This window comes from Mustela erminea, chromosome 6 (genome assembly GCF_009829155.1).
Source record: "Mustela erminea isolate mMusErm1 chromosome 6, mMusErm1.Pri, whole genome shotgun sequence".
NCBI lineage: Eukaryota > Metazoa > Chordata > Mammalia > Carnivora > Mustelidae > Mustela > Mustela erminea.
This window is the reverse complement of record NC_045619.1, coordinates 105,893,987-105,921,767: the sequence shown is the minus strand read 5'-3', so window position 1 is coordinate 105,921,767 and position 27,781 is coordinate 105,893,987. Positions and strand designations below refer to the sequence as shown.

The window sequence follows — 27,781 nt, the reverse complement described above, 5'->3', positions numbered from 1 at the left end:
AAAGTAGTTGATTTATAGATTTTTTTTTAAAAAGCATTTTATTGGTAAGATAATGATCTTTCATTTAAGGATGACTAAAGTTTCACTCACTCTTACCAACGTGGCACCTTTATTTTCCTAGATGAACATTTTACTTAAAAATAGCGTCTCTAAAAGAAAAAAAGAAAAAAAAAAAGAAAAAGACTAGGGTCTCTAGTGCCCTCTGGTGAAACTTACTGAGACTGGGTATCCAAAAAAGTAATTCGGCTCACAATGGAAGAGTTAAATAGCACAATTACTATCTATTTACATGTGATAGATTGTGATTTGCTGCCTTGGGCAACCTTAGAGGATGCCTTGATCTCAGGCAGAGTTTCAACTTCCGACACCCAGTCAAGCTCACAGCAAAAAAATACTTCCTTCTGGAATTTTCATCATCACTGCCTTCTTAAAAAAACAAAAACTCTCATCATATTATCAATGGGAGAAATAATGTGGGAAAGTCTCTAAGTGATTCAGGTTATAATCCAGACCAAAAACACAAAAAAGTTTAGTTAATAGGACAGTAAAAATGATAGCTAAAGCTTAGCATGCAAGAAGGGCTCTTTTAGTGGTCCCCAATTCCTAGCTCCATCTTCTTAATAACGGATACCACGATTCTAGCTGGCTCTGTGCATAGTTTCTGGGAGAAAAGGACCTTTTCCTCAGATTTTAGGAAGCAAACCTATTCCAGACAAAGGCAATGGCTAAACGTAAATGTCAACAGAGTCTAAGTTCATTCTCCAGACCAAAGACTTTGGACTTAAGGTTCTTCAGTTCCCCTTGCAGCTTATGTGCCCGTCTATTGCTGTCACGCACCTCACACAGAATGGCAAGATCCTGGTTTGCCTGGGCATTCAGTGTTGCCTACAGATTGGGAAAAAAAAGAAGAAATGTTTATGGCACATTCCAGGAGAAAGAAATCAGTCATAAAGACTAGGCTATGCTGGCTTCTTTTTGGCAGACTTTTAGCACATAAGATAAATTCAATCCTTAGCTTGCTAATGACTAAAAGAAAGAAAATGTAGAGTAGAATTAAAGCAGAAAAGGCATGAGACTCTGCTTTTCTATACGATAGTAAAGAAGCCATAAGATAGAGGTCAACGGGCGCCTGGGTGGCTCAGTGGGTTGAGCCGCTGCCTTCGGCTCAGGTCATGATCTCAGGGTCCTGGGATCGAGTCCCACATCGGGCTCTCTGCTCAGCAGGGAGCCTGCTTCCTCCTCTCTCTCTCTCTGCCTGCCTCTCTGCCTACTTGTGATCTCTCTCTGTCAAATAAATAAATAAAATCTTAAAAAAAAAAAAGATAGAGGTCAACAAACAGAAATGAGTAAAAACAGAGGCCAATATAAATGTTACTGGTAAATTTGCCAAAGAATGGGAAAAAAAGCTTCTCTTCTGTAATTAACCTCGTTTGGCACATAGCAATCATTTAGGATATGTGAATTACTGCTTAAATCTAAGAAGGATTTGGGGCGCCTGGTTGGCTCAGTGGGTTAAAGCCTCTGCCTTCGGCTCAGGTCATGATCCCAAGGTCCTGGGATCAAGCCCCACATCAGTCTCTCTGCTCAGCAGGGAGCTGTTTCCTCCTCTCTCTCTGCCTGCCTCTCCCCCTACTTGTGATCTCTGCCTGTCAAATAAATAAATGAAATCTTTAAAAAAAAAAAACAAATCTAAGAAGAATTCTGAGGAAACCTGAATTCTAAATAAAGCTGTGTTTGAGGGTTGAGGGGAGAAACTACTTCATTCCTTACTCACTCGCTCTCTCTCCATTGGTAAAATAGACACAGTTCTTTTCATCTGCTTCTTGATCTGGGAAGGAGGAAGCTTTCTGCTTCCTCAGTTTAACTCAGATGGAAGTACAATGGTGCAGACTAGCAATGATTTTAGTCTACTGTGTCTTCCCTCTGCTGTGTACTTAAGCTGCTTTTAATGAGACTTAAAGGATGTTGATCCGCTAGGGTCTACCACCAGGGAAACAGCCCATCTTTCTTCTGAGGAGCCCTCATGACCATGTTTCCTTACCTGCACCCCTTTTCCCCCCTCTCGGTAATTCAGGATCAGTGATTACCTTATAGAGGATTTGCTCCAAGTGTTTCAGCTTTTGCCGGAGAATCTTAATATCCGTCTTAAAGCCTTCTACTTCCAGGATGCGCCGATTTTCCAAGGCCTCATAGCGTCTTGTCATCACCTGTAAACGCTTCCCCATCTTGTTAGTGCGATCCTAAATATAGAGACATGGCAAGGCATTTGTGAAGAGAGGGACACATTCCCGGAGCATCTGCGCTTCCTACCCCATCAGAAGTGATAGAGAATTTGTACCTTGAAGATCTCTCTCCTCACTCCCTCTTCCTCACGAATTCGGGCAAGTTCTTCTTCTAGGGAAATGCACTGCTCTTGATACATGTTGGACAGTTTTTTCTCTTGAACTAACTTATCCTTTAGGGACTGCAGGTCAGAGGGAAAATAAAATTACAATTTTGGTAATTCAAATAGTACTTAGGCAACAAAAGAAAGGAAAGAAATGATTTCCATTAAGTCTAAAACGAACTAAGGAACAAGATGGCAAGGAACGTTGGAGAACATCTGAAAGCCTCCTATTTCTAGATGATTCTCTTAACCTTTTCCTGAAGTGTCCACAGTAGAAATTCTTTAAAATAAAACAAGTATTTTGGGCTCTGAGAAGGGTCAGATAATGGAGCTTAGAACTATACCAAGTAGGACATGACAACATATGTTTTGGCACAAATTTGCTCTTCTTTAAATAGAAACAACAAGAACACATAATACATGTTCCATTGAGCAGAGGGAATGATGGATAAAAACCTTAATCAACTCATGTTTCTTCCTTACACACAATCCTTCAAAGACATACAACACTTAGAGCTAAATATTCTTTCCAGGCGTGTAAAGGCCCTGGAAGGCCCTCCATGACTGGCTGCTACCCACCCTCCAACCTCTCTGCTTACCACTTCTTTCTTGCTTATCCCTCCATGACCACAATGATATTCCCTCTCTTCCCTGAACATACTTCAGACTTGCTCTTCCCTCTGCCTGGAATGTTCTTCCCCAGGTCTGTATGGCAAGCTCAGTACTGTTTTATAGGTCTCAGCAACAATATCAGACTTCACAGAGGGTCCTTGTGCTTCCCTATAAAAGCAGACTTTCAGCAACTATATAAAATCTTCATATAATCTTTTCAATTCCTTAACACCATTTTTTAAAATAAGCTATCATTTTCTCTGTTTTGTTTTTGTACCCTCTCACCCATGAAAGTTTTTATTTATTCATTCATTCATTTATTTATTTAAATAGTCTCTACACCCCATGAGGGGCTTGAACTCAAAAGACCAAGAGATGCATGCTCTCACTACTGAGCCAGCCAGTCCCATCTTCCCTCCCGACCCCGCACCCATTAAAATGTAAATGCCGCAAAGGCAGACCTGGTCTAATTTATCTATTGCTGCAGAGCCAAGCCCACAGTAGGAGTGCAATAAATATTTGTTAAATGAATCAATCAATAGTTCACTTTTCTAAATCCCTAAACACTATAATGATAAGCTACTCTTTGAAACCTAGTTCTTGAGGCTGCTGCTACAACATCTTTCTGGACTGAATGGACCTTGTATTTCAATTCTCAGGTTCTTTGGAATTCTCTGAGTTCTTTCAACTTTTCCAAAAAAATTAACAATTTCTGTAGGACATAAGAAAACTACCTTAATATATTCATTTTGGTTATGATGAGTCTCATGAATGACTGGCCAAACTTTTCCAATTTTTTCTTCTTTCTTCTTACACTGCACGCTGTATTGCTTAATCTTCGACATCAAATGATCCTTTTCAAGCATCCACGACTTCTCTTTATTTTGGCTTTCAAATCTGAGTTGCAAAAAGTCTTTCGTGCTCTCATAGAGAAGTTCTTGGGTGTGATGGAGACTATGAAAGAAAGTACAAATGTGGACACCATGTTTAGGGGTACATATTGTACACAGTTACTCAAACAAAGGGAAGATACGAGTTCTTTAAAAATTGTGCAATACACAAATTCTATAAAATATCACTAGCAGTATTTAAAAGACAATCTAATCACTGGTAAACTTACCTGTTTTACTGGACAAAGTGTAATGTACCTATCCATGCACACTAGTTCACAGACTGGTCTTTTTTTTTTTTTTTTTAAGATTTATTTACTGGGCACCTGGATGGCTCAGTTGGTTAAGCCTTGGCCTTTGGCTCAGGTTATGATCCTAGGAGCCTGGGATTGAGTCCGGTATTGGGCTCCCTGCTCGGCAGAGTCTACTTCTCCCTCTGCCCCTCCCACCCTACTCATAATCTCTCGCTCTTAAATAAAAACATTATTTTTTAAAAAGATTTATTTATTGGGGCACCTGGGTGGCTCAGTGGGTTAAGCCTCTGCCTTCAGCTCAGGTCATGATCCCAGGGTCCTGGGATCGAGCCCCGCATCAGGCTCTCTGCTTGGCAGGGAGCCTGCTTCCCTTCCTCTCTCTGTGTCTGCCTCTCTCCCTACTTGTGATCTCTGTCAAATAAATAAATAAAATCTTAAAAAATAATAAAATAAAATAAAAAATTTATTTATTTGAGAGAGAGAGAGAGCATGCGCGCATGCATTGGGTAGGAGGAGGGGCAGAGGGAGAGAGAGAATCTCCAGCAGACTCTCTGCTGAGCGCAGAGAACAATCCAGGGCTTCATCTCACCACCCTGAGACCATGACCTGAGCTAAAATCAAGTTAAGTTGCTTAACTGACTGTGTCACCCATGTGCCCAACGTAGACTGGTCTTTATATTTTCCCAATGCTAATTCTAGTTTATATCATTAAAAGATTTACAGAAATATCTACACAGAGCCTGCACAAGTATGGAATATATTCCCTGACTGAGGGTGAACACAAGTTCTAAAATGTCAAAAATAGTTTTGGTTTTGTTATGCTGTAATCCACATGTAAACTGCCTGGTAGCAAAACTTGTCCTTTCCTCAACATCAGTTTCCTCCATGGAGAGATCGTGACAACTTTAGCCCATTTAGTTTCTCCATTCTCTGAAATTCTGTATCAGTTTAAATTTCTACCCCTGTGTCATAATTTGACACTTGCTCATAGACTGTGTCATGTTTTATTAATTTTAATTTATTTTACTTTATTTTATATTTAAGATTTTATTTATTTGAGAGAGTGAGTGAGAGAGAGAGAAAGCACAAACAGGAGGGGAGAGGGAGAAGCAGACCCCCACTGAGCAGGGAGCCTGACTCGGGGCCCAATCCCAGGACCCCAGGACCACAACTTGAGCCAAAGGCAGATGCCTAACTGATTGAGCCACCCAGGTGCCTTTGTCATGTTTTGTTTTGTTTTTTTGTTTTTTTTAAGAATTTTATTTATTTATTTGACAGAGAGAGATCACAAGTAGGCAGAGAGGCAGGCAGAAAGACAGGAAGGGAAGCAGGCCCCTGCTGAGCAGAGAGCCCGATGTGGGACTCGATCCCAGGACCCTGAGATCATGACCTGAGGAAGGCAGTGGCTTAACCCACTGAGCCACCCAGGCGCCCGCCTTTGTCATGTTTTAACTGTCAACAGGCATAATTTCTTCTTTTTTTTTTTTTTTAAAGATTTTGTTTTTAAGTAATCTCTACACCCAACGTGGGTCTCAAACTTATAACCCCAAGATCAAGAGTCGCGTACTTTCCCAACTGAGCCAGCCAGGCGCCCCAACATGCATATTTTTTCTAGCCTGAGTGAAAGCATATCCCCTATTTATCATTTGCTTTTGCCTTGCTATCACCATATTGTCAAGAATAGTACCAAATACTAAACATACACAGAGTACTAAACAAATTCCTGCTGACTCCTGAGATTTAGGAATAGGCAAATGATGTTTCTATCTTTAAAAAAGGATATCCCTAAGAAGTTAGCAACTCATCAGTTTAATATCAATACTTTCTTGGGCGCCTGGGTGGCTCAGTGGGTTAAGCCGCTGCCTTCGGCTCAGGTCATGATCTCAGGGTCCTGGGATCGAGTCCCGTATCGGGCTCTCTGCTCAAGCGGGGAGCCTGCTTCCCTCTCTCTCTCTCTCTCTCTGCCTGCCTCTCCATCTGCTTGTGATATCTCTCTGTCAAATAAATAAATAAAATCTTTAAAAAAAAAAATATCAATACTTTCTAGAAAAATACTGTACCAAATGATCAAACTGCTTGCAAAGAATATTAAATACCATGAGGCAATCACTGTAATTTTCCACTGGCCAAATAATGTCAGAGAAACTCAGTTCTTTTCATGAGTAATAGGATACACAGATAAGGGGAACATGAGAGCATAATGCAGGCACAAAGCAGGGTAACTGTCACCAGGCACATGTATACACATACTCAGGTATATACGTATGTATATAAAGAGAAACTGATTCAGTTACCACAAGATCTCTCATGCTTTCAATGAGTTATTTTATTCTATTTTACATTATGTTCTCGATTACAAACTGAGCAAGAAATAGTCTTGTTAATGTATAAATGGTATGAAAATGAGACCCAAAGGACAGTCATTAAAGGCCTTGGATTTCATGCCATTCAATATCCTTAGGATGATCTATCAAATGTAAGGGACTGATTATATCCTCAGGTGGGCAGATAATGCTAAACTAGGATGGTTATTAATCTGCTAGAAGACAGATATAAAATTACAAATTACTGTGACAATTTAAAAACACTGCTTTTTAAAACAATTAAAATCCAATGAAAAGTGAACATGCTATGTGTAAGCACAAAATACCAAACATGAAAATGAAGATGGAGATGTGCTGGCCACATGAAAACATATTATACTGTGTTAAAAGAAACAGAGTCTGTGAGGTGCCTGGGTGGCTCAGTGGGTTAAGCCTCTGCCTTCAGCTCAGGTCACGATCTCAGGGTCCTGGGATCGAGCCCCAAATCCGGCTCTCTGCTCAGCGGGGAGCCTGCTTCCCACCCCCACCCCCCACCTCTCTATGCCTGTCTCTCTGCCTACTTGTGATCTCTGTCTGTCAAATAAATGTGTAACATCTTAAAAACAAAAACAAAACAAAACAAAAAACAAAAACTGAGTCTGTAAGAGGCAGAACACATTTTCTAGCCTGTATTGGGAGATCTTAATTTAAGAATCACATCCAGTTTTAATCATCACACTTTTTTTTTTTTTTTTAAATAGACTCCACGCTGGGCATGGAGGCCAAAGCAGGGCTTGAACTCATAATCTTGAGATCAAAACCTGCGCTCAGAACAAGAGTCAGATGCTTAACTGAGGCCACAGCACGCCCCTGGGGAACAGACATAACTCCAATAGGTGGTGATTAGTGCCACCAGAGGCAGGCGAGGCATCAGAGGCATGCAGAGGAAGAAAAATTAAATTCTGCCGGGGGAAGTGTTCAGAGGAGAGATGACCATGCACAGCCAAGTGCCTGCCACACAGCAAGGATCCCATAAGCAACAGACATGAGTGGTCAGACTGAAGGACAGGTTAAAACACAGCAGTAGAGGAAGAGCTAAGACTGAAAAGGTTCATTTGGTGCCAGATGACAAAGATTCTAGTAATTCATGCTGAGGCAGCAGGACTTTATCATGAGATAAATGGGAAGCTATTGTATGTTTCTGAGCAGTTGGTAACTCCCAATGGAGCAGCGGGTAACTTCTAACTCATAGCAGTGAGGAAAAGTGTAGAAGGCGGTGGGATCAGTGACAGGAAGAACAGTTAGATTACTGCAAGAATGTAAACAATAGAGCTGGGGGATTCCCGATTGGCTCAGGAGGGGAGAACACCCAACTCTTGGGTCTCAGAGTCACAAATTCGAGTGCTATGTTGGGGGTAGAGATACTTAGAAAAATATAAAATCTTAAAAAAAAAAAAAAAAGAATAGGTTGAACCAATGTGAGAAGAATGAGAGGGAGAGAACGGCCTGGAGAGTCTTCCCAGGCTCATCATACTCATTAGGGCTCAGAATTCAGGAATAAGAGAGTGGGGAATTCAAGATAACTCTAAGGTCGGGGAGCTTGGGAAACAGGATGGATATCTTTAAAGTAAATGGGAAAAAGAATGTAGTAGTAGGTTTGAGATGGGACAATGAGATGTTTCTTGGGGAAGAAAAACAGTCTGTTTCAGTTGCAGTAAATTGGAGGCGTTCGAACATTACGGAAGAGATCTGTACAGCACAGTCTGGCCACTGGAACCGTTAAAAAATCTGAGGAGGGTCAGACAGGTAGAAGCAAAGAGAATTCATCTCAAAGAAAGGGAGCTTAGCGGTACTGAATATACAGAATGATACTAGTATACTAGTTACAGCGGGCACTTTAAAGAGATAATGAAGTCAGTGATGACCTTAGAAAAGGCATGCTTGGTAAAACAGTGGGGATGAAATCCGACTGCAGAAAGGTGAGGAAAGGCAGGCAGGCAGGTGCGGAATTAAAGCAGTGAGGACAGAGAGTCTGTGGTTTTTGTATAGGTACGTAGTCATTTTTCCCACATTCGTGAAGGGCCAAACAAAAGAAAATGTCCCTACCGTATTGGGCTGCACTGGATAACCTATCAGTGGATAAGAGAATATTTCTTCACCACTAAGATCAAGCTAAAAGTCAAGTGGGTTAAACGGAGCATGGGGGATACTTGGCAGCTATTCAAGAAAAGAATCAACAGCACTCGTGGAGAAGCCCGGACACCCACCTACATAGAGGCAGGGGTGTCTGACAAAGACGAATTTTCCAGATCCCTTTCAATTGCACAGTGCTATGCTGCTAAAGGACAGGACTGTTAACTTCCAAGCCACTCAGAAAAATTCACAGATCTGTCAGGTGCAGCTTTCTTGAACACTCACTTTTTGGTAAGCTCTTTGATTTTGTCCTGATTTCTCTGGTGATGAACTTGTATTTCCTCAATGCGAATCCGTCTGTCCTCCATGAGCCCTTCAACTTGCTCTCTAGAAAGCTTGGTCTGCTCTTCCAGCTGAGCCTGCAGTGATTCCACCTGGACAGGCCAAAAGGGGTGAGGTATCCACTCCTGTCTCACTTCCACTTATTTCTTACCTCAAAAAGTGAGTCTTTCTCCAGAAAACTTTAGAAAACAAAACAAAACAAATCCACAAACAAAAGCACAGCAGCGAAACAAATAGAAGAAAAATCTTAAGTGTACTCCTTTTCATTTAATGTCTTATACATGGGGTTAGGCTACACAAGAGCAAGCTCTGTTTTCACACCACACAGGATCTGCGTCACACACAAAAAGCTGGAAAATCCAGTTTCCTCTACCCTAACATTTTCAGCTTTTCACTATCTCCCTTTTGGGATTCAGCTTTTCACTATCTCCCTTCTAAGACTCCCTAGTTGCATAGAAATAGAATGACTCCTTTCTTCATCCTTTAATTTAAAAAGTGAAGAAAAATCAGTATCATGTTATTTCCTTCTCTGATTCTGGTTGTCATGACTCCCAGGGGAGATACTGGCCAAAGGCAGAAACTGTCATTTAAGGCAACAGACCCTAGTAAGGACAGGAACTTGAGCGCATGGCTGCAAGTGTTACACAACTACCAGGTGGTAGAAGGATAATTGGTGACTTTAGAACACATGCACTAAATAAATGGATATACCCCTACTGGTCAATCTTTCAGCAGAGACAATTGTAACTCTCTGCGTATCCCTTAAGCCACAAGGAAATTCTTACTATATGATAGTTTTGTTAGGTAGGGCTAAGGATAGCGCTTCTAGAATGGCTGAATAGAGAATAATGGTTTTAAACATAAACTCTCAGAAATTAGGAACAACCTAAATTTTCGTAATCACTTGATACCTAGATATATGTGTGCAAGGCCGTAAAAAAAATGAAATCTTGCCATTTGTAACAACGTGGATGGAACTAGAGGGTATTATGCTAAGCAAAATAAGTCAGTCAGAGAAAGACAATTATCATATGATCTCAGTGATATGAGGAATTTGAGAGGCAGGCAGAGGATCATAGGGGAAGAAAGGAAAAAATGAAACAAGACGAAACTATAGAGGGAGACAAACCATAAGAGACTCTTAATCTTAGGAAACTGAGGATTGCTGGAGGGGAGAGGTAGGGGTTGGGGTAACAGGGTGATGGACATTGGGGAGGGTGTGTGTTGTAATGAGCACTGAGTATTATATAAGACCAGTGAATCACAGACCTGAAATAAATAATATATGTTAATTAAAAAAAAAAAGAAAACATATAGACACACACACACGCACACACACACACAAAAGGAAAAAATAATATGTGTGCAAGGAGATACTTATATGATAACAAAGATATGTTACACAAAGCTAAACTTGTGGACAGAAACTATTCTGGTCTGCTTTACCTGCAGGATAAGTGTTTGTATGTCTCTCTGATATTGCTCAGAACTTTCTTCCTTCTCTCTCATTGCTGGTTTTTTTTTGTTTACTTTAGAATCTAAAATAGAAAACAAAAATTAATCATGACCTTTACTTAGTTTTTATTTTGGCTATTTGAGCATCAGCAGACTTCTGCAGAGGAGTCTGATTTCATTTACCTAGAAGAGAAGGAAAGGAAGAAAAAGGAAAGCATACAATGACTATAGCAATACTTTTTCAAATGAGAATCTCTCTAAAGGAACTCTGCTAGGATGTCTCCTGAATAATAATATTCATCTTTCCAAAGAATATACTAAATTTTCCTTTGAAGTTGTATCTGTTTTCTTCATAAAATCGTATTTAATCAGAAAAGATAAGGAATAAGGAAAAGTAAGTCTAAATATTTGGTTAAGATGGATCACCCAATTTTCAAAAGACAAGATTATTTTAAAAATAAGAAACACTAAAATTACACTGAACAAAATTCCTAGGATGATTCAAGAAGCTCACACTAAGAGAACAGATCTTAAAAGTTCTTATCACAAGAAAAACAAATCTGTAACCACTGTGGTGATGAATGTTATCTAGATTTATTGTGGTGATCATTTCATAATATATGCAAATATTGAATCCTTACATTATATACTTAAATGTAATGTTATATGTCAATTACATCTCAATTTTCTTAAAAAAAAAAAAAGGCAAAGAAAGAAATAAAATTGGGATTTCCATCAAAAAAAAAGGGGCGGGGGGAGACTGAGGCTTAGAAGCTAATTAACATTCTGTGATCCCAGAAGTTATCCCAATCTGTTTTATTACCTATAAGCATGTTTATTATATATTATTTATTCTCCTTTATTAAAACATCACAGGAAGGTTAAAGGAAAAAAAGCTCAGTGAGATCTTAAACTAGCAGGGACATCAATATGAACATTCATTATTACCACATAGTAGAAACAAAATCTAATTATTTGACTGTGTTTTTGAATTCTGCATCAACGAGAATTTATAGTAATACGGCTGATACCTGCTCTGAAAGCTGAGGAAGATTCATTCTGTTCACATATACCTATAGCCTGGATAGTCTTGGAGTGAATGCTGACCTGAAGAAGCAAAAAAACCAAAAAGTATAGAGTTAGCTTTCCTATAAATGTTGTATTTCACTTTTTAGCTTTACTTCTATAGATCAAAACACTACTCACAAATACATTTGGTTGAAATTACCATAATCATATAAGGATGTCATGTGTGAGGGACACTAAAGTGGACAAAACTCAGCGCTAGTGAAATAAGCTAAAAAATTAAATTTCAGAGTTATTTCATACTATCTACTAAAAGAAAGGGGTGGGGCATCTTTGGAAAGGACCTTTAGGAAAATAACAGGAACACAAAAGCATGCATATGTAGATATGCACAAAGATGCTCACTGAGGCAGTTTATAGAAAAGTAAAAATAAAAAAACTATATATACACACAAATATTTCTATATGAATGGGAAAAGAGCTTTCTCTCTGGGGATAAAAGAGACTGCCACTTTTATATGACAGATTTCTGAAATCTGTCTGTTTTTCATAAAGACCATGTAGTACTTTATCATCAGCATAAACTAAGATAAAAAAGAAATCTGAGTATTGCGAATTTGCTCCCACACTAAGTCAGCTCCTGCTTTCCTCTCTAACCTAACCCAAAACATCCACTCCTCTGTGCTTTAAGATTTCCAAACAGTGAAATGATGCCACCTCCCAAGGTTTTTTGGGGGTAAAAAAGTAAATGAAAGCACAAAGCTCTTTGTAATTATAGAAAATGCTTTGAAGACTTCGGGACTAAGACAGCTAATTCACCTTCTATCTTCTTTAACAAGTACCAAAATTGCTCTTATTATAGACCCCAGCCTATTTTTTTTTTTTTTTTAATAAAAAGTAATGCTTACCATGCCGTACCAAAGACTACTTACTTTGTTTGGAGGCTCCTTATAAAAATAGGTCACTTCTCCAGTGTCTGTGCCCACAAGAGCCAAGAGATTCTGAATCTTTTTCTTGTCTTCTATCTCCCTGCGATTCTCAAAGAGAATAACCACACAGTGTGTTCAGAGGAAATAAACTTTTCTGTTTAAAGGATCTCCTTTCTGATTTAAGACAATCGCAACATCAAATTAAAATTGAATAAGATTTATTGAGACCTTGGCTCTAATTTTTAAAACATCAGATATTTATATCCAGAAATTGAGAGAGGGGACAACAAAATAATTTCTTAGTTGGTTCCAGAAGAAAGTTATAGTGGATGCTGGGGTACCCTGCTCAGATTCCCCTCTTCAGCACTAATGGGTTCATTCCTCCAATTGCCAGCAATGTTGCAAACTGGGGCTCACAGCTGAATATCTCTCCAGAATTGTCCTCAGTCAAGAGGGACTGCCTTAACCAACTGTATACCCAACGGACAGACTGGACCCAGGGCCTGGCTAATGAGAGGACAGAAAAGTCCAATTCCCTTGCCTCAATTCAGAATACCTTTGAAGGGCCATCCCAGCTTCAGTGCACCCTGTGGCACTGGCTGAGGTCTTCTGTAATTAATTAAATAGTTCTACTGCTGCCCAATCAGACTTTATTCCTTCATTGGTGGTTATCCCTGAAGGGACTCTCCTAAACAATCTCCTGCAAGCAAATATCCATTACAAAGTCTGTTTTCTGGAGAACCCAACCTTAGACAGCTGATATCAGAAATGGACCAAGGAAGCAAACTCTAAAATGAGATTTCAGAGTCTGTGATATGGAGATGGTTTATAGAACATAGTGTTCTTGTGGTGCCTGAGTGGCTCAGTCGGCTGAGCACCTGACTCTTGATTTGGGCTCAGGTCATGATTTCAGGGTCATGGGATCCAGCCCTGTGTTGGGCTCTGTGCTCAGCACAAAGTCTGCTGGAGATTCTCTCTGTCGCCCTCTCCTTTGGCCTCACCTCCCCTTGTGCTCCTTTTCTCTCTCTAAATAAATAAAATCTTTAATAAAAAACACAGTGTTCTTAGGGGCAAAACAGACGGGTGGTTAACAAGGTACAGCTTAAAAAATTAAAATAAATCAAAGATGGGCTCTGGGTAGCTCTGTTGGTTAAGCATCCAACTTTTGATCTCAGCTCAGGTCTTGATCTCAGGGTTGTGAGTTCAAGCTCCACACTGGGCTTCACATCAGATGTGGAGCCTACTTAAAAGAAATAAATGAATAAATAAAATAAAATAAATCAAAGATGAAGGGAGGCTAAGGGCAGCACCCTAAGCAAAAGCACAATTTCTGATCCATTTTCCACACCTCAGTCAGCGTAAAGATAATTACTTGACAAAGAAGCTGGGTCCCCAGGAGGTAAGACTTGGTAACACCACAGCAAGTACACGATAATGAGTCCCCTAGTCTTTCCCCAAAAGACCCATGGCCATTTATTTAAGTAATTATACACTGGAGAAAAGGAAATACACAGGTAATTCAAGAACTGATGGTAATTCAAGAACTGATGGAACTGACATTGATACCTGCCATTATCATGGCACTGGAGTATATAGGAACCATGTAATCAACACAATTTTGTACCAGGCCCAGCTCACAGTGGGTCCACTGGGTCCAGACCCAATCCATGGTTAGTTTCCCCATCTCTAAATGTATAACTGGAATAGCCATATTTGGTAGTTGGCAAATTTGGTAGTTGGTAGTTGCCTGGTTTCCTGGCATCTGGGTTAAGGTAAGAGGAAGACTCTGAAACTGCCCCCCCACCCCTGCCAAGATGGAAGATAAAGACTTAAAAGATGTGGGGTCAAAGTCACCATCAAATCCCCATTTAATTCACAGTATGAGCTATGCAAAACCAGAAGGATAACAGTGGACTACTACTGTCAAGGAGGTCCCAATTTCAGTCATTGTCCTAGAAGTAGTATTTTTGCTAGAGTAGATTAACTTGGTTTTAGGTACATGGAATATGGATACTGAGTAAGCAAATGCATTCCTTTCCATTCCTAACAGGACCAGAAATAGTTCTCATTTGTGTGGGGTGAACACAGTACACTTTTACAGTCTTTCCATAAAACCATGTTAACTCTTCTGCATCCTATCAAATAAGTCTAAAGAGACCTGGATCCCGCCATACCACAGATTTCATTAGTTCATTAATAATGATATCAGATTAAATTAGATTGGCTAGACAAGAAATGGCAGATGCATTAAAACCCTTGGTAAGATACATGGGCTTGAGAGGGTTGGAGTAAACTTTTCAAAGCATATCAGTGAAGTTTTAGGGATCTGATCTAGGCATGACCAGACATTTCCTTCAAAGTAAAAAACAAATTACTGTGCCTTACCCTTACCAAGTAGAAAAAAGGACTCTTCAAATCTCTTAGAGACCATATCCCATACTATGGGATACTGCTTTGACCCATATATCAAGTGACATGAAAGGTGAGCTTTCAGTGTGGCCCAGAGTTGAAAGGAAATTCTGCATTAGGTCAAGGCTAAAACTATTAAGGAGATTGAATCGATAATCAAAAACCTCCTGACAAAGACAAACTCTAGACCCGATGTCTTCACTAGTGAACCCAACCAAGTATCTAAAGGACAACGCCAATAATTCTCAAACTTTTCTAAAAACTGAAAAAGAGACAACTACAGACCAATATCCCTCACGAACACTGATGTGAAAATCCTCAACAAAATACAAGCAAACCAAATTCAGGAGCATTAAATGGATTACACACCATGATTAAGTGGGATTTATTTCTGGAATCCAAGCATAGTTCAGCATATGAAAATTGATCAATATAATATATCACATTAGCAGAATGAAAGGAAAAAACCCACAATCATAAATGATAAATGATAAAGAAAACTCATGTAACAATATTCAAAACCCTTTTATGATAAAAACACTCAACAAACTAGCTAAAGAAGGAAATAACCTCTACCCAATAAAAGCCATGTATGGAAAACCCATAGTTAATATCATACTCAATGGTGAAAGACCAAAAGTTTTCCTCTCTGATTGAGAACAAGACAAGGATGCCCATTTTCACAATTTCCATTTAACACAGTACTGGAAATACCAGCTAGGGCAAGGAGGCAAGAAAAAAGGAAGAGACATCCAAAGTGGAAAGAGAGAAGTAAAATTATCTTTGTTCACAGATGACATAATCTTATATGTAGAAAACCGAAGGGTTCCATAAAAACAACAAAAGCCAACCCAAACAAACGAAGGAAATCCCATTAGAACTGATAAAAGAGAATTCAGCAAAGTAGCAAAATACAAATTCTTCATGCAAAAATCAGGTGCATTTCTATACACTAATGTGAACAACCTGAAAAGGAAATTAAGACAGTAATTTGCTTTATATTAGCATCAAAAAGAATAAAATACTTAGGAATTAAAAAAGAAAGTGAAAGACTTGTATACTATACATACATAAATGGAGAGATGCCATGTACATGGATTGGAAGACTTGATATTATGATGTCAATATTACCCAAAGCAATCTACAGATTCAGAGCAACTCCCATCAAATCTCAATGACATTTTTTTTCAGAAATAGAAAAATCCACCCTAAAATTCATATGGAATCTCAGGATTCATATGGAAACTCAAAATAGTTAAGACAATCTAGAAAAAGAACACCATTAGAAGACCCACACATCTTGATTTCAAAACTTACTACAAAGTTACAATAATCAAAATAGTGTGGTACTGACAATGACAGATCTTTAGACCACTGGAATCAAATAGCCCAGAAATAAGTCCCACATGTATGGTTAAGTGATTTTCAACTTTCAATGGAGAAAAGACAGTCTTTTCAAGAAATGGTGCTGGGAAAACTGGATATCCAACATGCAAAAGAATGAAGGTAGACCCTTACCTAACACAATATACAAAAGTTTATCTTAAAATGGATCAAAGACCTACCTGTAAGAGCTAAAACTCTAAAACACAGTTGGGAGTGCCTGGGTGGCTCAGGTGGTTGAGCACCTGACTCCTGACTGGGGCTCAGGTCATGATCTCAAGGCTTGAGATGGAGCCCTGTGTTGGGCTCTGCGCTGGGCATGGAGCCTGCTTAAGATTCTCTCTCTCCCTCTGCCCCTTCCCTATATCCATTCACAAGTGCTCTCTCTTAAAAAAACAAACAAGCAAACAAACAAAAAACTATAGTGATACTGGATTTGTCAATGACTTTTTTAATATGAATTTGAATATGAATATGGCCTTAAAAAGCAATGAAATTTTGATACATGCTACAACATGGATGAACCCTGAAAACATCATGCTCAGTGAAATAAGCCACTCACAAAGGGACAAATACTGTACGATTCTACTTATATGAGGCCAAATACATAGACAGAAAATGTAACAGTGGTAACTAAGGGCTGAGGAGGGGTGGTGATAAGGAGTTATTGTTTAATGGGGACAGAGTTTCTATAAGGAAGGTTAAAAGTTCTAGACCTGGATAGTGGTATGGCTGCCTGATAACATAAATATACTAAGCGCCACTGCACTATGTCCTTGAAAATGACTAAAATGGTAAAATTTATGTTAAGTATATTTTATCACAATTTTTAAAAAAAATTAGTGGATCCTGTGGAACACTGCTCAGATGCCACTTTCAGAACCTAGACATCCATCACCCAAGAGTTCAGTCCTTCTCCAGGAACTGCCCTAGGCTGACAGGGGCTGCCTCTCTCAAATTTACATCCCCTCCCTGGTGACAGCCGACATCCAATGAGTGATCACTATGGGCTACAAATGGTCAACCGCTTTGCCTCTGAATGGCTGTCCTGGCCTCAGAGCTCCCTGTGCAGTTGGCTAAAGCCTCTCCTACCATAGAATCACAGTTCAAATTCTCCCTCTGCCCAAATTTGTTCATAGATATTATTGCTGAGTCCCCCAACTAACCATCCTTGTATCCATCTCAGAGTCTGCTTCCTGGGGAACACAACCTAAGAGAAATGTATTTCGTTTAGTGTAATTTAGAAATAGAACTCCAATATTTCCCTTCTCCCACTGGGTACCTGATTCTCAGTCGGTCGTTTTCTGAGTAGAGGCGTAAAACATGTTCCCGTTCCTGGAAGAGGCAGACCTGTATATCGCTTAGAGCTTTCTGCAATTCCGCAATCTCTTCCTCCCTCTGCTGCAAATCCCATTCTAGTTTATGCTGGGGGGGGAAAAAGGTATTGAAAAGATACTGCACTTCATGGGAGTATCTCTGATTGGATCAGGTCATGCAGAAATTACAGAGTGGGGGCGCCTGGGTGGTTCAGTTGGTTGGGCATCTGCCTTTGGCTCAGGCCATGATCCCAGGGTCCTGGGATCAAACCCCGTGTCAGGGTCCCTGCTCAGCAGGAAGCCTGCTTCTCCCTGTTTCCCCTGCTTGTGTTCCCTCTCTCCCTGTGTGTCTCTCTGTCAAATAATAAAATCTTTAAAAAATTTAAAAAAAGAAAAGAAATATTACAGAGTGAATGGTTTCACCAACATGGAATTCAAATGACAACAACAGGTTGTGTACAGACTTGAGTTTAACAGCTGCAGGGTGAGTGTGATGTTTGCCTATAACATCAAAGCTCTTGTATCTTCCTTTTACAGATTACAGAACCCTGTAACGCAATATGATTTACCAGTTCTAGTCACACTTCTTTTTTTAGTGCTTTCTATGTAATAAGGATTACAAAATTTTCGAAAAACATGGATAAAAAGGTATGATTCTTGCCCACAGAGTTGAAGAATTTTGTTGGAGGGGAGAGAAATGCAAACAACTAAAATGAAATAGTTATTTCATGAAAGAAAATGCATAGTAAAATGGTTGATGGGAAAGTACAGTAGAGTAAAACCTCTGCAGGTTTTGGGAAGTCAGAGAACACAGGCAAAGCTGGAACTTGAAAGATGAAGACTGCTACAGACAACCAGAAGACAAGTACTCTTGGGAAAGGGAGAGAAATACCGAACCATCAGAGCCCTAAGTGTCTGGGTAACCCCAAGTATTTCAGTATTGCTGGAGTGGACAGCGAGAGGCAGAGTGGGTAAGTATGATATCCAGGCTGGATACTGGTATGGAGGACACTTTAACAGTTCGGGGGAGACATAATGAGAGTTGGAACCGATGTTGAGGAAACAGTGATTAAGTTGTTGGAATGGGTGCAGTGACATTTAGGAAGCAGAATCAAAAGGACTTGCCAAGTGACAGAAGTAGAAGCTGGGGAGAATTGCAGGCAATGATACCATTTACGGGACATGGAATAAAGAAAAAGCAAAGAGATAAGGAATGGAAGGAGGGGAAACATCAGTGGTACACATCATGTGTGGGTAGGGTAGGAAAGAGAGAGCAGTTCAGACACAGACATATTAACAAGGAACTCTGGAGAAAAGTGAGTCCACATTAGTTATTTGGTGTCATCACCTCATATGTGGTAGTAGAAGGCATGAATACAATGAGACCATATATGGTGGAATCTGGAACTTTGATACTTAAGACTAAGGAAGGGGGGGGGGCGTTGACAGAGACTGAGAAGAACCGGTCAGAGAGGTAAGACAAACTGGGAAAGGAAATCAAGAAAGGACAAGTCTGAAGAAAGGAGAGCTCAATAGTGACAAATACGGCCAAGGCCATGAAGAGAAGAGATCATTCTGACTAGCAGGTTCCAGGGACCACAGCGGGTGATTTTTAGTGGAGCAATGCGGACAGAGACCAAACTGCAGTCAAGAAGTCATTGAGTGGGTGACAAAGTCAAGCTATTCTAAAGGTATGGTTGAGAAAGAGCCACCTACATAAGAAAGAAGTTAGAGAGGAAAGTCAACTACAGAAGGGTATTTTTTTAAGTTGGGAAAGACTTGAGTAGGTTTATATACTGAGGACCAAAAGCCAATGTCAGGCAAGAAGTTAAAAATAGAACACACAGAGAAGAGAGATGATGAAGCAGGGTTTCTGAGGAGGAGAAAGGGTTGGGGGTCAGGGGGATCAGTGCAGCTTGAACAGGCAGAGACAGCTCATCCCCGAAGCAGTAAGAGAGGAGACATGGATGTAGACGTAGGTAACTTGCGTGGATGGGCAGAAAGGGAGCACATGTGTGATAGCTGGTGTTTCCTCCATGAACTCGGAAACAAGATGGCCAGAGAAAAGATGACTAAGAAGGGGTTGCAGGCTGGTGGAGGGTGAAGGTATGGCACAGGTGTGCACAGGCCAAGAAAACTGCTGTATAGTGACTAAGGATATAGATGGACAAGTCTATCATGAATTTATTCTGTAATGATATGTAACTGTGTTAGGACAATGGTTCTCAACGGGGTGATTCTGCCTATGCCCCAGGAGAAACTGGGCAACGGCAGGCATTTTTGATGGATCATGAACTGGGGATGGGGGGGATGGGAGAAGAGGTGCGCTACTGGTATCTGGTGAGTGGAGGCCAAGGGTGCTACTTCAAATCCTACAATGCACAGAACAGTCTTCACAACAAACAAGTACCAAGCCCCAAATGTCAATAATGCCAACGTTAAGAATCCTGCTCCAAGAGAAGAGGTGGTAGGGAACTGGGCGAAATTCTAGCTAGGGCTTGTGCTATGCAAGCAAGGCAGAATAAGCAAGGGGTCCCATGTAGGCAGTACAGTTCCTGAAGTGAAGCCCAGGGGAGCCTGGATTAGAAAGGAAGGATGGGAGTTCAGAAGCTGGCAGGCAATGCTTAGAAAACCGAACTGTCAAGGAGCTATAGAGCTAACCATGACGTTAAATGAAGTCAGGTGTAAGGGGGTGAAAGATCTAGAAGTATACAAGAGCCGGAGATATAAGAGTTTAAAGGTCCAGCAGCTGGGGGAGATTATGACCTAGTGAGGGACCCAAAAGGTGTATAGGTAGCTAGGCTGAGGCAGAAAGGATAAAAAAAGAATTTCTTAAATAAGATATCTGCTTATGGTTCGAGCTGGCACTGCTCTCAGAAAGGAACAGACTCAATCAGAGCCCTAAAAAGGTATAGCGTGTCATCCCTTTCACCTGCGCATCACAAGCTGCTTTGTAGAGTTCCAGTTTCTTCAGCAGGTCCTCATTTTCTTCCTCACACTCGGTCATCTTCTTTTGGTAATATTCCAGAAGCTCCTGAGAAGGGCAGAGAACAGCCAGACGATCTTCCGTGGAAGGCAAGGGAGTCGACTCCATTGAATCCAAGAAAGACATTCTCTTCCACTTGGTGGGACCACTGAAGCCACAGGGAACATCGTGTTTGGAGACAGTCGTTGGCCTGTGAGAAATCAAAAAGGACATAGTCATTCAACGATGTGAACAGTTATGAGACACTGTAATTTCTTAAAAAAAAATGTTTATGTTCTTGAAGTGCCATAATTAAGGTGCTCATAAACCTTCGAAGTTTGATGTTTCCAAGTATTAAAGGCTTACAGCTAGATTCAAAATACATGTTAAAAGAGTAAAAAGATCATTAAAAATGAAATATTACCCAAGCAAGACCCGGTAATAATCGAAAATTTAATACTATTAAGACACATAGCAAAAGAACACATTCCACTGCTGGTGGAGTCTAACTTGACACTACATAGAGTAATTGGCAGAATCTAGTAAAACCGCTATCCCTCTGTCCTAGAGAAACTCATGCATATGTGTACAAGGCAACACACATGAAAATGTTAGTAGCAACATTATTTGTAATAACAAAACCGGTAAACCTTCCAGACATCCACTCAATAGGGTAATGGATGAATTGTGGTATATTTATATAAATGGAACATTACTCAAAGTCATTAGAAACAATGGATTAGAGATATCCAAATATCAATGAATCATTCAAACAACATTAAGCGGTAAAAAGTAAGTAGATGCATATGTAGAAGATATTACCATTTAAGAATGGAACTTGCCAAATGAAACTGTTTTTAGGAACAGGTACATGTAAGTGGCAAAATTATTAAGAAAGGAAATGACAAATGTAAGATTCAGGATTAGAAGATATAGCCTTAGTTAGTAACCACACAATCACACCAGCATCAGAACATTTAAATCACGCAGACCAAGACTAGACAAGACCAGAGGCTAATGAAAGGCTAGGCAAGAAGTTCTATTTGTTTGTTTTTAGCAAACAAGAGCGTTCAGCTGAAACAATGCCAAGTCAGAAAATACGTGGTGTGGAAGTAGAAAAACCCTGTGAAAATTAATCCACTTTGGCTAACTCCCTGCAGAGACTTTATACTGGATTCCCAAAGCTGTAGTTAACAATGGAGATGGTCATCACCTTTAATAAGAGTGTATAGAAGAGATATTAAAATTTACTTTCGGCTAGCACGAAGGGGGAAAAAAAAATCCTACAGTTTTCTCAATAACTAAAAGCTCATGACAGAAATGTTCTTTTACTTAATGTTTCATGTCTTCAAAGGGAGTTGCCTTGTAAGTACTCTGGGAAATAGACCAGTGGATGATCTAAGAGGTCCTGCTGAGCTTTTGCAGTGGAAAGTTGTTGTGAAGAGGATGAGGAGGAGGATGTCTGTTGCGTGGGAAGCAGAGGGCAGAACCAGAATTAAAAGTCCCCTGCTTATGCATGCTGGTTGTCTCCTCTGTAACCCAGGATCCACGGGCACTATACCAGGCCCATTCAAACTGCCTGGATTCAGGTATCAACATTTAATATGTCCCAGTTTTGAATCCTAACGGCACTTAATAAGAATAGATAAATGACATGTAATATAGTTCAAATCCAGAGGTTGGAAACATGCTTCTAAAACCTTTCTAGTTTCTCAGCTAACTTATGCTTCTGGCTACAGAACTCTTGATTCTTTAACAACTCGCAAATAGGTAAATGTCTTACTTTCTGCAGACGGGGGTACGCACTGGGGTAAAGTTCATGCTGTCCTCTTCACACCTGTCAAATACACAAAAATTCAGAATGAAGGGTCAGGAACAGATCAAAAAAACAAAAACAAAAACAAAAACAAAAAAACAAAAACAACAGTACAGGATACACAGGTTCCATTTCCACCATCACATGCTGGTGAGAATGTGATGCTCTACAATGTAGGATTCTTTAAAGTGGTTCCAAATCCTGAAAATCTATGACTTTTGAATCTTCATAAGGCATTTATCATTACTATTTTTGAATAAAATCATCACGGCATCTAATGTTTGGATGGAGAAGCACACACAAAAGAAAAGCCTCCTTAACATGGAGGTTGTCTGCAGCAATGCAAAACGAATTGACAGTCCTTTTGCTGAAAGAGGAAGGAGATGCAGAAATGTTCCTAACAAGGGATGGTAAATGAAAATTAATTTAATTACACTAAATTTAAAATAAATACAAAGCCACTGACATCTGGTGAACTTTATTGTTTCATTTTAGAGAAAGAAAAAATTACTTTCAAGCTTTGTAAGGTCCACTTACAATCTCCACTCCAATTGCTAACGTGGGGCTTGGGATCCTCTATTTGAATAATCTTATCACAGAAATTTTCATGAAGATAACCTCACGGTCAGGGAGGGAACAGAAGAGAAGGAGAGAAGGGGGAGAGGAGAAGAAAGGGAGAGGAAGGAGGAGAGAAGAAGGGACGGAAGGGGAGAGTTTATTTTATTAGCTTTGGGGAATGCTGGCTTATCAAGCATGCTTTGTCAACCCATTCTGATCTTGGGCATGATGATGTAATATTCTGTTCTTGTGCTCTTTTAATCTGTATGTATCTGTTTATAATCTTCAGTCCTTTGGAGAAGAATTTCATGAACAAGAGTGAAGAGACCATCACTCTTGTTAATTCTAGATCATTTTCCCGCTTGGAACCCCAGAATGCCTCTACACCTCCTCCTTAAAACCTTTCTTCATTTGCCTTCTAGGACACCAGAGGTTCCTGGTTTTCTTTCTTCTTCACTGGTCATTAATTTTCAGTTACTGCCTTCTTTTTATAGGGCCTTGGTGACTGTATAAAGTGTCAGTTTTAGGGGCAACTGGGTGGCTCAGCCAGTTAAGTGTCTGCCTTCGACTCAGGTCATGACCCTGGAGTCCTGGGATTGAACCCCACGTCAGGTTCCCTGCTTAGCGGGGAGCCTGCTTCTCCCCCTCCCTCTGTCCTATCCCTCCCCTAACTCGTGAACTCTCTCTCAAACGAATAAATAAAAAATCCTTAAAAAAAAAAAAAAGTGTCATTCTTAAATACCACATACACACTAATGGTTTTCAAATTCCTACCTCCAGGGCTGACTCTGGCCTCCACTCCACTCATACCTATCTCATTGCCCTATTTCTTATCTCCACTCGGATGTCTAACAGGTCTCTCAAGCTTCCCAAGTCCAAAACCAAGTTCCTGATAAACACCTACCACCAAAACCTGCTCTTCTCTCAGAATTCTACATTCCAGTAATTACTACCTCTATCTTGCCAATTGCTTATGACCAAAAACCTTGGAGAAATTTTACTCCTCCTGTCCTACATGCTATGCTCAATCCAAGAGCAAATCCCCTTAGCTCTACCACGAAAATATCCAGAATCAGACAGTGGCTTATGCCCATGCTGCCCTGGTCCAACTCACTACAATCTCTTGCTTGGAGGACTAAAATAGCCTCTTTATCGGGTCTCTTTGCTTCCACTTTCAAATTCAGCCCTTGCAGTCTATTTTCAACACAGCAGTTTGATTATCTAAAATGTTAAGTCAAGGGAGGCCTGGGTTCAGTCACTTAAGCATCTGCCTTTGACTCAGGTCATGATCCCAGGGTTCTGGGACAGAGTCCCACATCCGGCTCCCTGTTCAGCGGGAAGCCTGCTTCTCCCTCTCCCACTCCCCCTGCTTGTGTTCCCTCTCTCGCTGTGTCTGTCAAATAAATAAAGAAAATATTTTCAAAAATTAAAAAATAAAAAATAAGTAAAATGTAAGTCAAAACACAAAATTCCTCTGCTCAAAAGCCTCCTACGACTTTTAATTTCAGTCAGAAAGCCAAAGTTTTTAAAATGGCTTCCAAGGGCGCCTGGGTGGCTCAGTGGTTTAAGCCGCTGCCTTCGGCTCAGGTCATGATCTCAGGGTCCTGGGATCGGGTCCCGCATCGGGCTCTCTGCTCGGCAGAGAGCCTGCTTCCCTCTCTCTCTCTCTCTGCCTGCCTCTCCATCTACTTGTGATTTCTCTCTGTCAAATAAATAAATAAAATCTTTAAAAAAAAAAAAATAAATAAAATAAAATGGCTTCCAAGGTCCTACATGATCTGGCTACCCCAGGACTCTGTGGCTTCACCTAGAACTCTCCCCCTGCTCAATGTGCCACCAATGCTGACCTCTGCTGTTCTTCAAACACGCCAGATAAACCTTTACCTCAGACTTCCACCTTCTACTTCATTTATGATGTTCTTTTCCCATTTACCTATATATGGCTTTCTTCCTCTCCTTGAGGGTTTTAATGTCGCCTTCTTGGTGAAGTCTTCTCTGACCTTCTGGCATCCCCTTACCTACCTTCTCTGCTTCACTTTTATGTCACTGACATAACTAGAAAATTAGTTTCTGCTTCTGTCATTCCATTAGCTTCCTTCTGCCCACCAACCCTTCAAGCATGCCATCTCTTTTTCTCACTCTCTCCTTTAAAATGACTACTCTCCTCCTTTAAACTCACTTCCTTCCACAAAGCTTCTTCAAACTGGGTGAATTTGTCTCTTGTAAAAAACAACCTAGAAAATAAAAATGGTAATTGGGTTGGGATGGTAGGATTATGGGCAACATTTTTTTTAACAGCTTTATAGAGATATAATTAGATAATTCACATTCCATAAAACTCAAAGTGTACAATTCAATGATTTTAGTATACTCAGATACGTGCAACCCTCACAATTACAGAACATTTTCATCACTTCAAGAAATCCTATAACCTTTAGCCATCAGCCCTGTGTTCCACCTACCCCCAAGCCCTAAGCAACTACTAATCTACTTTCTATTACCTTTTTTTTTTTTTTAAGATTTTATTTATTTTTTGACAGGAGAAAGATCACAAGTAGGCAGGGAGGCAGGCAGAGAGAGAGGGGGAAGCAGGCTCCCTGCTGCACAGAGAGCCCAGTGCAGGGTTCAATGCCAGGACACTGAGATCATGACCTGAGCTGAAGGCAGAGGCTTAATCCACTGAGCCACCCAGGTGCCCTACTTTCTATTTCTATAGAGCTCCTTAATTTGGACTTCCATAAGAATGAGATCATATAGTATGTGGTCCTTTTGTGGCTGGCTATGACGGATTTCTTTCACTTAGCATGATGTTTTCAAGGTTCATCCATGTTGTAGCAGGTGTTAGTTTTTCTACATATATATATATATGAATAAACAGTATTCCTATATATGGCCAAATAATATTCCCTTTTATAAATACAGGTGACATCTTAAAGATGAATGTCACTGTTCCTCAACTATTTAAGAGTAACTTGGAACTTTTTCTTTTTTTTAAATAATCTTTTGAGTCATTTGTTTGTTTGTTTTTAAAGTAATCTCTATGCCCAATGTGGGGCTCAAACTCAAGACCCCAAGATCAAGAGTTGCATGCTCAGGCCCCTGGGTGGATCAGTGGGTTGGCCAGCCAACTTTTGCTTTTGGCTTGGGTTATGATCTCAGGGTCCTGGGATTGAGCCCTGAGTCAGGCTCCATGCTCCGCGGGAAATCTGCTCAAGGATTCTCTCTCTCCCTTTCCCACTGTTTGTGCATGCTCTTCCTCTCTCAAATAAATAAATAAATCTTAAAAAAAAAAAAAAAAAAAGAGTTGCATGCTCAACCAACTAAGCCAGCCAGGCACCGCAGAATATCTTGGAACTTTTAAAGAGCCTTCTAAGAACCTGTAACTTCTCTTCTTCCTTATAGTAACTATCCTCATTCCTTCTCTTGCCTGTGACTACTGCAGGTCAACAAAACGGTATCTACATTCACATCTCATTTAGTTTTATAAACTTCTCACAGTCTGTCTTCTACAACATCTGGAAGGCAGCTATGCTCACCACTATACTACCAACGTCTACTATAACATCCGAATTGAAGTTATTTTCTTGGTCATTAGACACCCAAATGAATGAATTCAGCTGCTTTCTTGGTTTTCCATCCTCCACCCAGCAAGTCACTCCTCGATTTATTTATTTATTTATTTTAAAAAGATTTTTATTTATGTATTTATTTGAAAGAGAGAATACACAGGGAGATGGAGTAGCAGGTTCCCCACTGAGCAAGGAGCCCGATGTGGGACTCGATCCCAGGACCCTGGGATCATGACCTGAGCCAAAGGCAGGCGCCCAACCCACTGAGCCACCCAGGCATCCCCACTCCTCAATTTATATGCTTACTTTGATAGTAGTGATCACCTTTTTAAAAATAATGTAGTTCAGGGACACCTGGGTGGCTCAGTTGGTTAAGCGGCTGCCTTCGGCTCAGGTCATGATCCCAGCGTCCTGGGATCGAGTCCCACATGGGGCTCCTTGCTTGGCAGGGAGCCTGCTTCTCCCTCTGCCTCTGCTGCCACTCTGCCTGCCTGTGCTCGCTTGCACTCTCTCTCTCTCTGGCAAATAAATAAAATCTTTTAAAAAAATTTTGTAGTTCAGAGCTTGGGCTCTGAAATCGAAAAGGCTTGGCTTTCAGTCAAAGCTCTTTTCCTTATTAGATGTGTGATGAGGCAAGTTACTTCACCTCTCTACACTCGAGTTACTTATTAAAAGAGAGGGAGAATAGCATTTATAATAGGTTGGTGTAAGAATTAAATGAAATAATAAATAAAAGGGCTGAGCACAGTGTCTGACACGCCAGTGCTCAATAAATGGAGATCATTACTATTTTTACTGATAATTTTCCTCTCTTGGTTCAAAAGGTTCTGTCTTCAGCTTTCTTTTCTACTTCCTCTAATCACTTCTGTGGGAACATCATTATTCTCACTGCGTTTATGACTACCTCATTATCTAAAACACTCCCTGGCACAGAGTAATAACTATCATTGAATAAACAAATGACATCTTTCAATATTCTGATTTGAATTTTCAATTATACACCCCCACAACAACTCTGTCAAGTATTTTTTATTATTCCTTAGTTCTACAAATGAGGAAATTGAGGGCTTAGACTATCCTGGAATGAGGGAATATTGGAACGCATTTCCAGGACCTCCAAATTCTACACCCCGTTTACATTTCATCCCGCTGTTGACTCCCTCTTGCTATGGCTCCCCAATCCTCCAACACCCCCCTGAAACCTTTCACTTTGCACGTCCTAACTTCCCTCTTCCGGTCCCCGCACCTACTTCTCCCTCGCTAAGTACTTTTTTAGTCTAAGGCCCCATTCCCCAATCCCAGCATCCTAAACCCAAAACTCTGTACTCACGCCACACTAAGCCTCCGAGTCAGAAACCCCAACCGAAAAACAAAACTTAAATCCGGTAGCGAAGCGGCGCCACTGAGTGTGCACGAATCTGTCCAATCGTCCACG

At 40.4% G+C, this 27,781-nt stretch overlaps 1 protein-coding gene across 5 annotated transcripts; it reads right to left on the bottom strand.

Annotated features, from left to right (window-relative positions):
• CCDC77 (coiled-coil domain containing 77) lies at positions 1-27,781 on the bottom strand. 5 transcript variants are annotated; one of them, XM_032349175.1, is made up of 13 exons: positions 27,677-27,781; positions 24,957-25,011; positions 22,187-22,240; positions 20,371-20,614; positions 17,405-17,547; positions 12,334-12,430; positions 11,407-11,482; positions 10,367-10,458; positions 8,864-9,012; positions 3,733-3,952; positions 2,339-2,464; positions 2,088-2,240; positions 1-885 (listed from the first exon to the last, which is right to left on the bottom strand). In XM_032349175.1, exons 3-13 carry the CDS (start codon positions 22,222-22,224, stop codon positions 739-741), a joined length of 1,485 nt encoding a protein of 494 aa, XP_032205066.1. In that variant the 5' UTR covers positions 22,225-22,240; positions 24,957-25,011; positions 27,677-27,781; the 3' UTR covers positions 1-738. The 5 variants fall into 5 exon arrangements, with proteins under 5 accessions (XP_032205066.1, XP_032205065.1, XP_032205063.1 ...); XM_032349174.1 differs by lacking the exon at positions 24,957-25,011 and having other exon boundaries at positions 27,677-27,780; XM_032349172.1 differs by lacking the exons at positions 24,957-25,011; positions 27,677-27,781 and adding an exon at positions 24,711-24,936.

Excerpts from the sequence above, each read along its gene's own strand:
- CCDC77 (XM_032349172.1), bottom strand. The coding sequence starts at position 24,787 with ATGCCAGAAGGTCAGAGAAGACTTCACCAAGAAGGCGACATTAAAACC. Across the intron at positions 9,013-10,366 it reads TACAAACACTTATCCTGCAG|GTGGAATCACTGCAGGCTCA; the intron begins GTAAAGCAGACC and ends TGGCCTGTCCAG. Across the intron at positions 886-2,087 it reads TGGAGCAAATCCTCTATAAG|GCAACACTGAATGCCCAGGC; the intron begins GTAATCACTGAT and ends CCCAATCTGTAG.